Genomic DNA, 13,422 nt, shown 5'->3' on the forward strand with positions numbered 1-13,422 from the left:
AGTTTGGGGTATTTGCACACCAATTCCCTTCATTCATTGTTATCAAGCTCTTCCAGAGCAGTGGGGCCATGAATTCTACAACACCCACAGCCTTTGCACAGTTAGGTGAGCAGAGGAGGCTCAGGTGGCCAGAGAAAGCCAGAAGGCAGAAATGCACATGCAGGTAGTTGGAGGGAAGTAGGTGACACTAAAGTAGTAAAGGCGAGAAAAGATGGCCAGCGTTCTGTTTTACCCTCAAAACATCTAATTATTGTCATTACTTCATTTTCTTTTTCTACTTATGTGCCCTAGAGTTAATCTTTAAAGAGGAAGGGTTGTTGTTTTTTTCCTTAGTAGAGCACTCCTTATTTTTCTCATAACCTTTTTAAAAAATATTTTTATTGTTGAGAATATTATAGATCCCTTCCTTTTTTTCTCCCTTTGCCCCCCCCCCCCACCACCACCACCACCACCATCACCCTATTGTCTGTATTCATGGGCAATGCATATAATTTCTTTGGTTAATTTCTTCTCGCTCCCACCCTGTCTCCCTTCTCTTTGAGATTCTTCAGTCTGTTCCATGTTTCCATGCCTCTGGTTCTATTTTATTCATAAGTTTAATGTGTTCATTAGATTCCACATATAAGTGAGATCGTGTGATATTTCTTTGACTGGTATATTCACTTAGCATAATCATTTCCACATCCCTCCAGGCTGTTTCAAATGATAATAGATCCTTTTTTATATCTGCATAATATTCCATTGTGTATGTGTACCATAGCTTTTTTATCCACTAATCTACTGGTGGACACTTAGGCTGTTTCCAGAGCTTAACTACTGTAAATAACATTGCTATGAACATAAGTATGCATATATTCTTTTTAATTTTAATTTCTTTATTGATTAAGGTATTACATATGTGTCCTTATCCTCCCCCAGTACCTCCTATCCCCCTACTCATGCCTTCACCCCCTGTTGTCTGTGTCCATTGGTTAGGCTTATATGCATGCATACTAGTCCTTTATTTCACAGACCAAGAATGAACTTTCCAAAAATTCATCTGGAATAAAAAAGATCCCAAATAGCTGCAGCAATCCTGAGAAAGAAGAACAAAGTAGGTGGGATCTCAATACCAGATAACAAGCTCTATTACAAAGCCACTGTTCTCAAAACAGCCTGGTACTGGCATAAAAACAGACATATAGATCAATGGAATAGAATAGAGAACCCAGAAATCAACCCAAACCACTATGCTCAATTGATATTCGACAAAGGAGGCATGAACATACAATGGAGTCAAGACAGTCTCTTCAATAAATGGTGTTGGGAAAATTGGACAGATACATGCAAAAAAATGAAACTAGACCACCAACTTACACCATACACAAAAATGAATTCAAAATGGATAAAGGACTTAAACATAAGACTGGAAACCATAAAAATACTAGAGGAATCCACAGGCAGCAAAATCTCAGACATATGCCGAAGGAACTTGTTCATTGATATTGCTGTAAGGGCAATGGAAACTAAAGAGAAAATAAACAAATGGGACTACATCAAAATAAAAAGCTTTTGCACAGCAAAAGAAACCATCAACAAAACAACAAGAAAGACCACTACATGGGAGAACATATTTGCCAATGTTATCACTGATAAGGGTTTAATCTCCAACATTTACAGGGAACTCAACTTAACAAAAGGGAGATAAACAACCCAATCAAAAATGGGCAACGGACCTAAATAGATACTTTTCAAAAGAAGACGGAAGGAAGGCCAAGAGGCATATGAAAAATGCTCAAAGTCACTAATCATCCGAGAGATGCAAATCAAAACAACAATGTGGTACCATCTCACACCTGTCAGAATGGCTATCATCAACAAATCAACAAATGACAAGTGCTGGTGAGGATGCGGAGAAAAAGGAACCCTGGTGTACTGCTGGTGGGAATGCAGATTGGTGCAGCCACTGTGGAGAACAGTATGGAGTTTCCTCAAAAAACTAAAAATGGAACTCCCATTTGACCCAGTGATCCCACTTCTAGGAATATATCCCAAGAAACTAGAAACACCAATCAGAAAGGATATATGTACCCCTATGTTCATAGCAGCACAATTCACAATAGCTAAGATTTGGAAACAGCCTAAGTGCCCATCAGCAGATGAGTGGATTAAAAAACTGTGGTACATCTACACAATGGAATACTACGCTGCAGTAAAAAAGGAGTTCTTACCATTTGCAACAGCATGGATGGAACTGGAGAGCATTATGCTAAGTGAAATAAGCCAGTCAGAGAAAGGTAAATATCACATGATCTCACTCATTTATGGAATATAATGAACAACATAATCTGATGAACAAAAACAGATCCAGAGACAGAGAAGCATCAATCAGACGATCCAGAGACAGGGGGAGAGATCAACCAAAGGCATATATTCTTTCTTATTGGTGTTTCAGGATTCTTAGGATATAGTCCCAGAAGTAAGAATACTGGGTCAAACAGCAGTTCCATTAATTTTTGAGGAAACTCAACACTCTTTTCCATAGTGGCTGCACCAGTCTGCATTCCCACCAATAGTATATTAGGGTTCCTTTTTCTCCATATCCTTGCCAGCACTTGTTGTTTGTTGATTTATTGATAGTAGCCATTCTGGCCCGTGTGAGGTGGTACTGCATTGTCGTTTTAATTTGCATATCTCTGATGATTACTAATGTTAAGCATTTTTTCATATCTCTCTTGGTCATTTGTATGTCCTCTTTGGAGAATTATCTATTCAGGTCCTCTGCCCATTTTTTAGTTGGATTGTTTTTCTTCCTTTTGTTGAGTTTTATGAATACTTTATATATTTTGGAAATAATCCCTTATCGGATGTATCATTGGCAAATATGTTTTCCCATACAGTGGGTTCCTTGTTCATTTTGATGCTGGTTTCTTTTGCTGTGCAGAAGCTTTTTAATTTGATGTAATCCATTTGTTTATTTTTTTTCCTTTGTTTCTCTTGCCCTAGGAGATGTATTGGTGAAAATTCTGCTCTGTGAGATGTCTGATATTTTGCTGCCTATATTTTCTTCTAGGATTTCTGTGTTTCATTACTTACATTTAAGTCTTTTCTTCATTTTGAGTTTATTCTTTCTTTTAAACTCTTTATTGTTGAAAGTATTACATATGTTCCCTTTTTCCCTTGTTGACCCTCCTCCACTCCACTCCTGCCTCCCCCCAGGCCTTTCCTGCAATATTGTTTGTCTATGCATATATGCATATACGTTCTTTCATTAATCTCTTTCTGCCCACCCTTCCCTCTGATATATGTCAGTCAGTTGCATGTTTCAGTGTCTCTGGATTTGTTTTGTTCATCAATTAATTTTGTTCACTAGATTCCACATATAAGTGAGATCATGTGATACTTGTCTTTCTCTGACTGGCTTATTTCACTTAGCATAAGGTTCCTCCAGGTTCCTCCATGCTGTCTCAAAGGGTAAGAGTTTCTTCTTTTTTACAGGTGCATATTATTCCATTATGTAAATATATACCACAGGTTTTTATTAGTTTACTAGAGGCCCGGTGCACGAAATTCGTGCACAGAGGGGGGTTGTCCCTCAGCCCAGCCTGTACCCTCTCCAATCTGGGACCCCTCAAGGGATGTCCGACTGCCCGTTTAGCAACGGGCAGTCGGACATCCCTCTCACAATCCAGGACTGCTGGCTCCCAACTGCTTGCCTGCCTGCCTTCCTGATTGCCCCTAACCGCTTCTACCTGCCAGCCTGATCACCCCCTAACCACTCCGCTGCCAGCCTGTTTGCCCCCACTTCCCTCCTCTGCCGGCCTGGTCACCCCTAACTGCCCTCTCCTGCAGGGTTGATCACCTCCAACTGCCCTCCCTTGCAGGCCTGGCCCCTCTCAACTGCCCTCCCTTACAGGCCGGGTGCCTCCCAACTGCCCTCTCCTGCTGGCCATCTTGCAGTGGCCATCTTGTGTCCACATGGGGGCAGGATCTTTGACCACATGGGGGCAGCTATATTGTGTGTTGCAGTGATGATCAATCTGCATATTACTCTTTTATTAGATAGGATAGAGGCCTGGTACAGGGGTGGGGGCCAACTGGTTTGCCCTGAAGGATGTCCCTGATCAGGGTGGGGTTCCCTTGGGGCATGGGGCGGCCTGAGCGAGGGGCCTGGGTGGTTTGCAGGCTGGCCACGCCCCCTGACAACCCAAGCAGAGGCCCTGGTATCTGGAATTTATTTTCCTTCTACAATTGAAACTTTGTAGCCTGGAGCGGAGCCAAGCCTGCGGCTCCCTCCACGGCCAGCAGCCATTTCTGTTGGGGTTATAATTGAAACTTTGTTGCCTTAAGCAGGTGGGCCCAGCCAGGGTGTGCGGAAAGCTTTGCTTCCCCTGTTGCCGGGGGCAACCCTGGCCTGCTCTCTCAAGCTCCATTCTGCTGCCATTTCTATTTGAATTTGTTTACCTTCCATAATTGAAACTTTGTAGCTTGAGTGGAGGCTTAGGCCTGGCAAGGGCAGGCGGAAAGCTTGGCTTCCTCTGTTACCTAGGAAACCTTGCTCTCTGTGGCTGTAGCCATCTTGGTTTGGTTAATTTGCATACTCGCTCTGATTGGATGGTGGGCATGGCTTGTGGGTGTGTCGGAGGTATGGTCAATTTGCATATTTGTCTATTATTAGGTAGGATTCTTGTGTATGGTGTAAGTTGGTGGTCTAGTTTCATTTTTTTGCATGTGTCTGTTCAATTTTTCCAGCACCATTTATTGAAGAGACTATCTTTATTCCATTGTATTATGCTCTTGCCTCCTTTGTTAAATATTAGTAAGCATAAAGGCTTGGGTCGATTTCTGGGTTCTCTGTTCCGTTCCATTGATCTATATGCCTGTTCTTATGCCAGAACCAAACTGTTTTTATTACAGTGGCTTTGTAGTATAATTGATATCCAATATTTGTTCTTCTTTCTTAAGATTGCTGCTGCTATTCGAGGGTCTTTTTTGGTTCCACATAAATTTTGGAGTATTTGTTCTAGATCTGTGAAATATGCCATTAGTATTTTAATAAAGATTGCATTGAATCTATAGATTGCTTTGAGTAGTATGGACATTTTAATGATGTCAATTCTATCAACTCCTGAACATGGTATATTCTTCCAATTGTTTATATCTTCTCATCTCTTTTTTCAACGTCCTGTCGTTTTCCAAGTACAGCTCTTTTACATCCTTGGTTAAGTTTATTCCTAAGTATCTTAATTTTTTTGTTGCAATAGTAAATGGGATTGTTGATGATATATATTTTTTAGTTTCTCTTTCTGAGAGTTCATTATTGATGTATAAAAATTCCATTGATTTCTGGGTGTTAAAGAAGTAGTTTTAAATGTTCTGATACTGAATATTCTTATTTTTTTCTTATTGTAGGGTAACCAACACTTGCTGAAAACATTAACTGAACAAAGTGTGGAAATCGATCAACTCCGAAAGCAACTTAGGTATTTTTAAAAATGGATTTTGTTATTTTAGTATTACTAATTGTTTTTCTTCAGAGGAACTTGTGATGCCTTAATTTTACCCATCGTTTTTTTCCCCCCCCTTCCCTTTTATGTTTCTGTCAATAGCTATTTGTGTGATCTGTTGGGATGGTAAGAGACTGAAATCAAAACTATTAGTGAGCCCTAGCCAGTTTGGATCAGAGGATAGCGCATCGGCCCTTGGACTAAAGGGTTCTGGGTTCGATTCCAGTCAAGGGCACATACCTTGGTTGCAGGCTCAATCCCCCACATATGGGAGGCAACCAATAGATGTGACTCTCTCACATCACAGTGTTTCTCTGTCTCTGTCTCCCCTCCTCCCCCCGCCCCACCCCCGTCCCTTCTATTCTCTCTGAACATCAATGGCAAAATATCCTCGGTGAGGATTAATTTTTAAAAACAAACAACTATTAGTGAGGAGGCAACTATAATATATATATATATATATATATATATATATATATATATATATATATATATATATGAAGGAATGTTTCATGATGTTAAAACCAGTGGTTATAGAAGAAAATCAAATTCCTTAGATAAAATATTTTCACATGTATCTTTCTTTGGATTCCCCCATAAGCAGACCCTGAGAAAAGGGTTTTGAGCATGTAGTTTATTTAGATGTTAGGGGAGTGGAGAAGTGAGACAGGGAAGTGAAAGAAAAGGCAGTCAATAAAGGGTTTTTAATCAGGCATTTTAATACTGTGTGTGTATATTGTGGTCCAGTGGTTTAATAATCATTTCATTAATAGATTCACAAGAGTACCTCCAAGTGACAAAAAAAATATATTTTTGTCACTTTTTGTTCCTCTCACTCGTGATACTTAAAATTAAGAAGTGTAGTCCTCTAAGGTTTTGTTCTATGCTACAGACATTTACAAATATCTTTAAATTGTAGTGTATATAGAAAAGAGAGAAGAACCTACAACTGGGCTCAGAGTCGTAAGGATAAGGAGGAGGAATCAACAAAAGAGGCTGAGAAGAGACCAGTGAGATAGGAGACACAAGGAAGTGTTCCTGGAGGTTAAGTGAAGGACGTATATTAAGGAGGAAGAAATGATTGCTAAGTGAAGTGTAGTCAGTGCTAGATAAAGCAGGATGACTTTAGCAACATAGAGGTTGTATTAGCTTCCCACCTGCCATAACAAATGATAATTGGTGGATTAAAACAACAAATTTATTCCTCATAGTTCTGGAGGCTAGATGTTTGAAATCAAGGGGTTAGTAGGGCCGTGCTCCCTCGAGGCTTTGGGGGAGAATCTTTCCTCGCCTCTGCAGCTGCTGGTAGCCTGAGGTACTTCTTGGATCCTGGCAGCATAACTCTCATCTCCTCTCACCTTCATCTTCACTTGGCCTTGTTTTTCTGTCTCTCTGTGTACCCTCTCCTCCTTCATAAGCATAAAAGTCTTAGGATTTAGAGCCCATTCTAATCTAGGATAATTCATCTTGAGATCCTTACCTTAATTACTTCTACAAAGTCCTTGTTCCCAAATAAAGTTTCAGGTAAACCTGAATTTGGAGGTAGGGGATATAGTCACTATTCAATCCACTGCAGGGGTCATTGTGGTTTTAACAAGAGTGCTTCAGAATCTACTCTCTTTTCATGTTCATACAAATCATTAAAAAACATAGAACTCATTCTGACTGGTAAAAAGTCATAGCAATCAGGAAAACGCATATTGAAGTATTGTGATACTTCTTCACACCCAGTTATCAATGTCAAAAATATAATGTGGAATGTAATAACAAGTGCAAAAGGAGCTTAAAGAATGATGCAATTTATATACATTCTAAATGTTTTAAATAATAGTGTGTGTTGATTATGTATATATATTTTAGTTATATATATATCCTATATGTTTAGATATATATCTATGTCAACTTATATAGTAAAAGAATAAAATCTCTGTATATAAAAGAATAAAATAAAAACATTTCCTGAAATGACATACCCTACTTCTAATTAGGGATTACCTCTGTAGAATAAGACTATTTGTAGAAGTAGGGAATTGGAGGCAGCCTAGGTGTCTGTCACCAAGGAAATAGGTAAAATGCAGTAATTTCATCCTGTGGAATGCTATGCATCATTTAGAAACATGTGTTTGCATGTAAAGATGTAGTTACAGCAACACGGATCTATAAAACAGGGTTTGTATTTTAAAAGTAAAAAGATATTATCTATAGCATAAAAACACATGCAAATAGCAATATAATATATATATTAGAGGCCCGGTGCACAAAATTCATACACGGGGGGGGGGGGGGGGGGGGGCGGGGAGGATCCCCTCAGCCCAGCCTGCACCCTCTCCAATCTGGGACCCCTCAGGGAATGTCCAATCCCCAGGCCTAAACCGGCCGTCAGGCATCCCTCTCACAATCCGGGACCACTGGCTCCTAACTGCCTGCCTGCCTGCCTGATTGCCCTTAACTGCCCCCGCTGCTGGCCTATTCACCCCTGCCGGCCTGGTCGCCCCTAACTGCCCCCCCCCCCACCGACCTGGTTGCCCCTTACTGCCCCCCCCCCGTTGGTCTGGTTGCCCCCAACTGCCCCCCCTACTGGCCAGTTCACCCCCAACTCTCCCTCCGTCAGCCTGGTCGCCCCACGCAGCCTGCTGCTCGGTCGTTTGGTCGCCCCTCACTAATCCCTCTGCCGGCCTGGTCGCCCCACACAGCCTGCTGCTTGGTCGTCCGTTCAATTGTGATGGTCACTTAGGCTTTTATATAGATAGTTATATATACAGATAGATAGATAGATAGATAGATAGATAGATAGATAGATAGATAGATGATAGATAGATAGATATCTCCAAAGTATATTTCACATTTTAATATGAACCACAAGATGAAGAGAATGAGAGAAGGATTGAGAATGCACAGGTAAACAAAAATAAACAAATGAGAGTAACAGTTCACAGTTAATAATAACAGATCATGGAAAGAATAGTGTGATTAATTTAACTCTGCACTTAAGGTTCAGAAAAGAGTGGAAAAAGAAAAAGAATATGGTGTCTGTAGTATAAAACAGGGTGCGAGGTCCTGAAAGAAAGATGAGTAAGAAAATTGGTTCATAAAGACCTGTGATCATATGATGATAATGGAAATAGAAAATAAAAATGCATATAAATATTTTTGTATAGGGAAAATGAGCAGAACTTGGTGATATTGGGATAAAGGACAGGGAAAATCATGGAATTTTATTGCTAAAGGTATTTTAATGATCGTCTTTAATTTTCTACTTTTTAAAATTTTTTTGTTAAATTTATTAGGGTGATTGGTTAATAGGATCATATAGGTTTCATGTGTACATGTCTATGATACAAGATCAGTATATTGCACTGTGTGCCCACCACTCCAAGTCAAACCATCTTCTGTCACCATATATTAACCACCCTCCCACCTGCCCACTCCCTTACCTCTGGTAACTACCACAGAGCTGTCTGCATCCATGAGTTTCAGTTTTATATGCTACATATGAGTGAAATCATATGGTTCTTAGCTTTATCTGGCTGGCTTATTTCACTTAGCATAATATCCTCAAGGTCCATCCATGTTGTTGCATATACAAAGAAATAACTTTCTACCTTTTTTAAAAATATATTTTTATTGATTTCAGAGAGGGAGAAGGAGCAAGAGATAGAAACATCAATGATGAGAGAGAACCATTGATTGGCTGCCTTCTGCACGCCCCCTACTGGGGAATGAGCCCTCAGTCCTGGCATGTGCCCTTGACCCGATTTGAACCCGGGACCCTTCAGTCTGCAGGCGGATGCTCTATCCACAGAACCAAACCAGCTAGGGCTAACTTTCTGCTTTTATAGAAGAAACCAAAATGAACCAAGAGCTCGGAAATCATTTGTCTTCTTCGTGCTTGCACAAAAATTCATGAAAAAGCCAAATTAGAACTCACGTGTTGTAATTGCTAATTTAGTGAGTTTCTATACCTGGTTCTCTAACAGTATGCACCAAAGTAAGGAAGTCAGTGAGAGCTGCTTGTTAAAGAAAGGATGATGAGGGTGTCTACATTATTTTTGACACCTCATTTGGCTTTTGGACATTCAGGCCCAAAGATTATCCATAGAGATTGATAAAGCTAGTTGTGGTTTTCTAAAAGGTCTTAACATTTCATTGTCCATGAGCAGTTTTGCCATAATATTTACTGGCAGTATTCCATAGTTTAACATTAAGCAGTTCAGAGTTGTATACATAAAACTAATGCTTGCTTTTCCTGACACAGACTTGAAGGAACAGAAGGATAAGCAGATGCTTCTTTTAAGGAGGAGGGTATTGCTTTCCAGTTTGACAGATTCGGAATGATGGGCATATTGACGTTACCAGAATGTAGGTTTTGAGATGCCCTATATAACCATGCCAAGAATAACTAGATCGGAAACTCTTTAAACACCAGCATTAAGTTTGTACTTATACTGAAAACATACTGGTTTCATTTGTCTGCTGTTATGGTACAAAAAAAATTAGAATCCTGTGAATTTATAATTAAAGCTTTTCATCATTTTCCTTTTGAGAGTTTCTGGTGATGCCCTGTCATAGCAGATGAAATTCTTCAGCCTATTTTCCAAGAACCTACTTCACCTGGTTTTCCCCAGCACTCCAGCTATGTACAAACTGCTCACACCAGTTATCTTATTGTTACTCATGGAACAAATTTTGGTTCCTTCCCTTTTGCCTTTGATCATTATTCTGTATGTCAAAAATGTTATAACTTTCTAAGCCTGGTTAAAACTTGCCATCTCCAGGAAGACTTGTCTCATTCATTCCACCAGATTTTTACTCTTCCTGTGGCTCTTCTCAGCATTAATTAATTTAAACAAATATTGTGCTATTTCTCTTTAGGTGCTTTTTTTGTCATAAATATTTGTTTCTAATGTATGTTCCACTGAGTTATGGACATGGTTGTTATTCAAGTCATGCCTGCTCAGATTTTACATCTTCCTTGTAAAGTGTTTGAAGGAAAGGATTTTCATCTGTTTATATTTTTCAGGACTAACCAATATTATCTTGGTAAAGGATGTGCTATACAGACTGACTAAAATATTTGCATAGGGGTCTGTGTTATCCTGTGGCACCATCAGAATGTTTATTTAAAACTAGAGGCCTGGTGCACGAAAATTTGTGCACTGGGTGCGGGGGGTCCCTCAGCCCGACCTGTGCCCGCTTGCAGTCCAGGAGCCCTGCCAAGGAGGCGGGAGAGGCTCCAGCCATCACGCCTGCGCTCGCAGCCATCAGCCGGGCTTGTGGCTGAGCAGAGCTCCCCCTGTGGGAGTGCACTGACCCCCAGGGGGCAGCTCCAGCATTGAGCGTCTGCCCCCTGGTGGTCAGTGCGCATCATAGCAATCATTCAGCCATTAGGGTCACTTTGCATATTACCCTTTTATTATATAGGATATTTTAGCCACTAAGGAATGATCTTATTAGCACACATAGATAGTATCTATAATAATAAAAGCATAATATGCTAATTAGACCAGACAGCCGAACGACCTTCCAGATGTCCTTCCGGATGAAGCCAGGGCTGCAAGGGCTGAGGCAAGCGTGCACAGCTGCAAGGGCCAAGCCCCTTGCACAAATTTCGTGCATCGGGCCTCTACTCTTCATATAAAGAATCTGTAACTTGCCAATTTATTGAGAACTTCAACATACACAAGTGTGCTCTGGAGTAGAAACGATCTTTAATAAGTTTATGTGTGCTATGATAGCCTCAAATTATTTTAATTTGACCTATTTAATCTCATGCACACTTTTGTGGCTTCAATGATCTCTCTAAAGATGAGACCCCATTCAATTTTTCTAGCTCAAGGTTTTCTTGGTTGTCTCCATCCAGATGGTTCAGAAGCACTTGAAACTCAGCAGGCTCTCAACTGAGCTTATTATCTATCATGTATCCTGAATCTTTATGTTTGTGACTGGCACCATCCAGTCCCTGCTTCAGAAAACTAAGAGGTATCTAAGTTCTTTTGTGTCTCAACTCTGCCTCCCAAATGTCTCTCAGATCCTTCACTTCTACGTCACTGTGTTGTTACTGCCTTTGCTCAGTCTATCATCTCATCTGAGTAACCTCCCAATTGGCTTATTCCAGGCGTCCTCAAACTATGGCCCGCGGGCCACATGCGGGTGTTTTTGCCGTTTTGTTTTTTTACTTAAAAATATGATATGTGCAGTGTGCATAGGAATTTGTTTGTAGTTTTTTTTTAAACTATAGTCCGGCCCTCCAATGGTCTGAGGGACAGTGAACTGGCCCCATGTTTAAAAAGTTTGAGGACCCCTGGCTTATTCCTTCCCTATCTTCCTTTTTCATGCTGTCATCAAAATGATCTTTTTAAAATGAAATCTGATCATGTCACTGTCCTTCAAAGGCTACTAAATGCCATTGGATATAATCCAAGTTACTCGGCACAACATAAAGTCCTCTGTGACTTGACCCCTGACTACTTTAGATCTTGTCACTCCTCACCTCAATTTTCTACACTACTTTTAGTTTTCCAAACAAGCCATGCTATTTCCTAACTCCCTAATTTCGTTCACATTGATCAGGCTGCCTGAAATGCTCTTCTCTGATAAATATCCTCTCAACATTCAAGTGTCACATGTTCTAGAAATCTTTTTCTGAGTCTTTATGAACCATAAAGTTTCTTCCTCCCCAGGTAGAACCAGATGTACCATCCTTTGTGCCTCAGCTGTAGCTGCAGATCCTAGCTGTAGCTTCTCTCCTAGCATTTCTAACACTCTAGTGTACTTTAATTCTTTATAAGTTAATCTCTCCTTACTAGTTTTTAAGATCCTTAAAGATATGGCTCATAATTTAGTCATTTTTATCTTGCCATCATCTAACCCAGTGCTAGACACGGGGCAAGTGCTCAAAAAATATTGTTGAGTGATTAAATTAATTAAATAATTAATTAAATTGCACTTCATAGGAGAGGCAAAGCTAAACTAATTTTTGTGGATTTTCTCTTTGTGTACTTTTATCATTGATCTTGTGGGGCACAACTGTCTTCTTGGAGTGTCATTGTTTATAAAAATTACATTTTATATTCTTCAGCTATGCAGTAATGTATGACCACTTAGTGGTTGCTTTCAAAACAACACACCAGAGAAAACCATTTTTAATATAATTAATAGTAGCTTTGCAAAATGAATGAAAAGATTTTCAGTGTTTCTCATTATGGATCCAGGCTTTAAGCTATACAGACTTTTAAATGTTTTTAGTACCAATCATCTCAAAATTTGAATGCATGATAGATGCATTTAAGTATTTTTTAATGGTTAGTGCTCTATTTAAATATGAAATAAAATCTAAGAGATACTTAAAATGTGATAGTGAAAGGATTTTTAAATAAGTAGTTTTATTAAAAAACATAAGAGCAATTTGATATCAGTGTGATTCTTTATATCAATCTATTATGTTTAATGCAACAAAGGCTAAATTACATAAATCAGTCTGCATATTTATTGCATTCATTTTTAATCTTTTTCTTCAAAAACATTGTATGTGCCAATAATTTTTATGTAATCTCTTCTTTTCAAAAATATATGTACCTTTGCCAGGTAATAGTTTTATTTTAGCTGAGATAATATTTTTTTCTCAGCTGGATATTTGTCCCAATTTGAATGATAGTGTGTCTTCTGTTATAAGAATGCTATGGAAATCTGGAATCCCTGGATCACTATGTTTGATTCATAGTCTCTTGGAAACTGTCCCGTGTGAGAAATGGCCTGAGCTTAGTCATAAGAATTGCCAGACAGTTCCTTATGTGCTGGCTGCTAGTCTTCTGAGCATGGAAAACATGTTTTAAGAAATAGGGCTTTGCTGTCATTTTTCTGTCTGTTCACACTGTTTTAATTACAGTTACCCATTACTCAAATGTTTACTAGCATATTATTCATGCTTAATCTTTAA

General features: G+C 39.4%; 1 protein-coding gene across 7 annotated transcripts in view; it reads left to right on the forward strand.

The window, feature by feature from the left end:
* SCLT1 (sodium channel and clathrin linker 1) overlaps window positions 1-13,422 on the forward strand; it is a 106,956-nt gene that overhangs the window by 30,220 nt on the left and 63,314 nt on the right. For all 7 annotated transcript variants that reach the window (XM_079770675.1, XM_079770671.1, XM_079770673.1 and 4 more), the window contains one exon: window positions 5,392-5,462. In XM_079770675.1, coding sequence (XP_079626801.1) covers window positions 5,392-5,462 — 71 coding nt within the window. The remainder of the gene's footprint in view (window positions 1-5,391; window positions 5,463-13,422) is intronic.

The sequence above is a fragment of the Cnephaeus nilssonii genome (assembly GCF_951640355.1).
Source record: "Cnephaeus nilssonii genome assembly, chromosome: 5".
NCBI lineage: Eukaryota > Metazoa > Chordata > Mammalia > Chiroptera > Vespertilionidae > Cnephaeus > Cnephaeus nilssonii.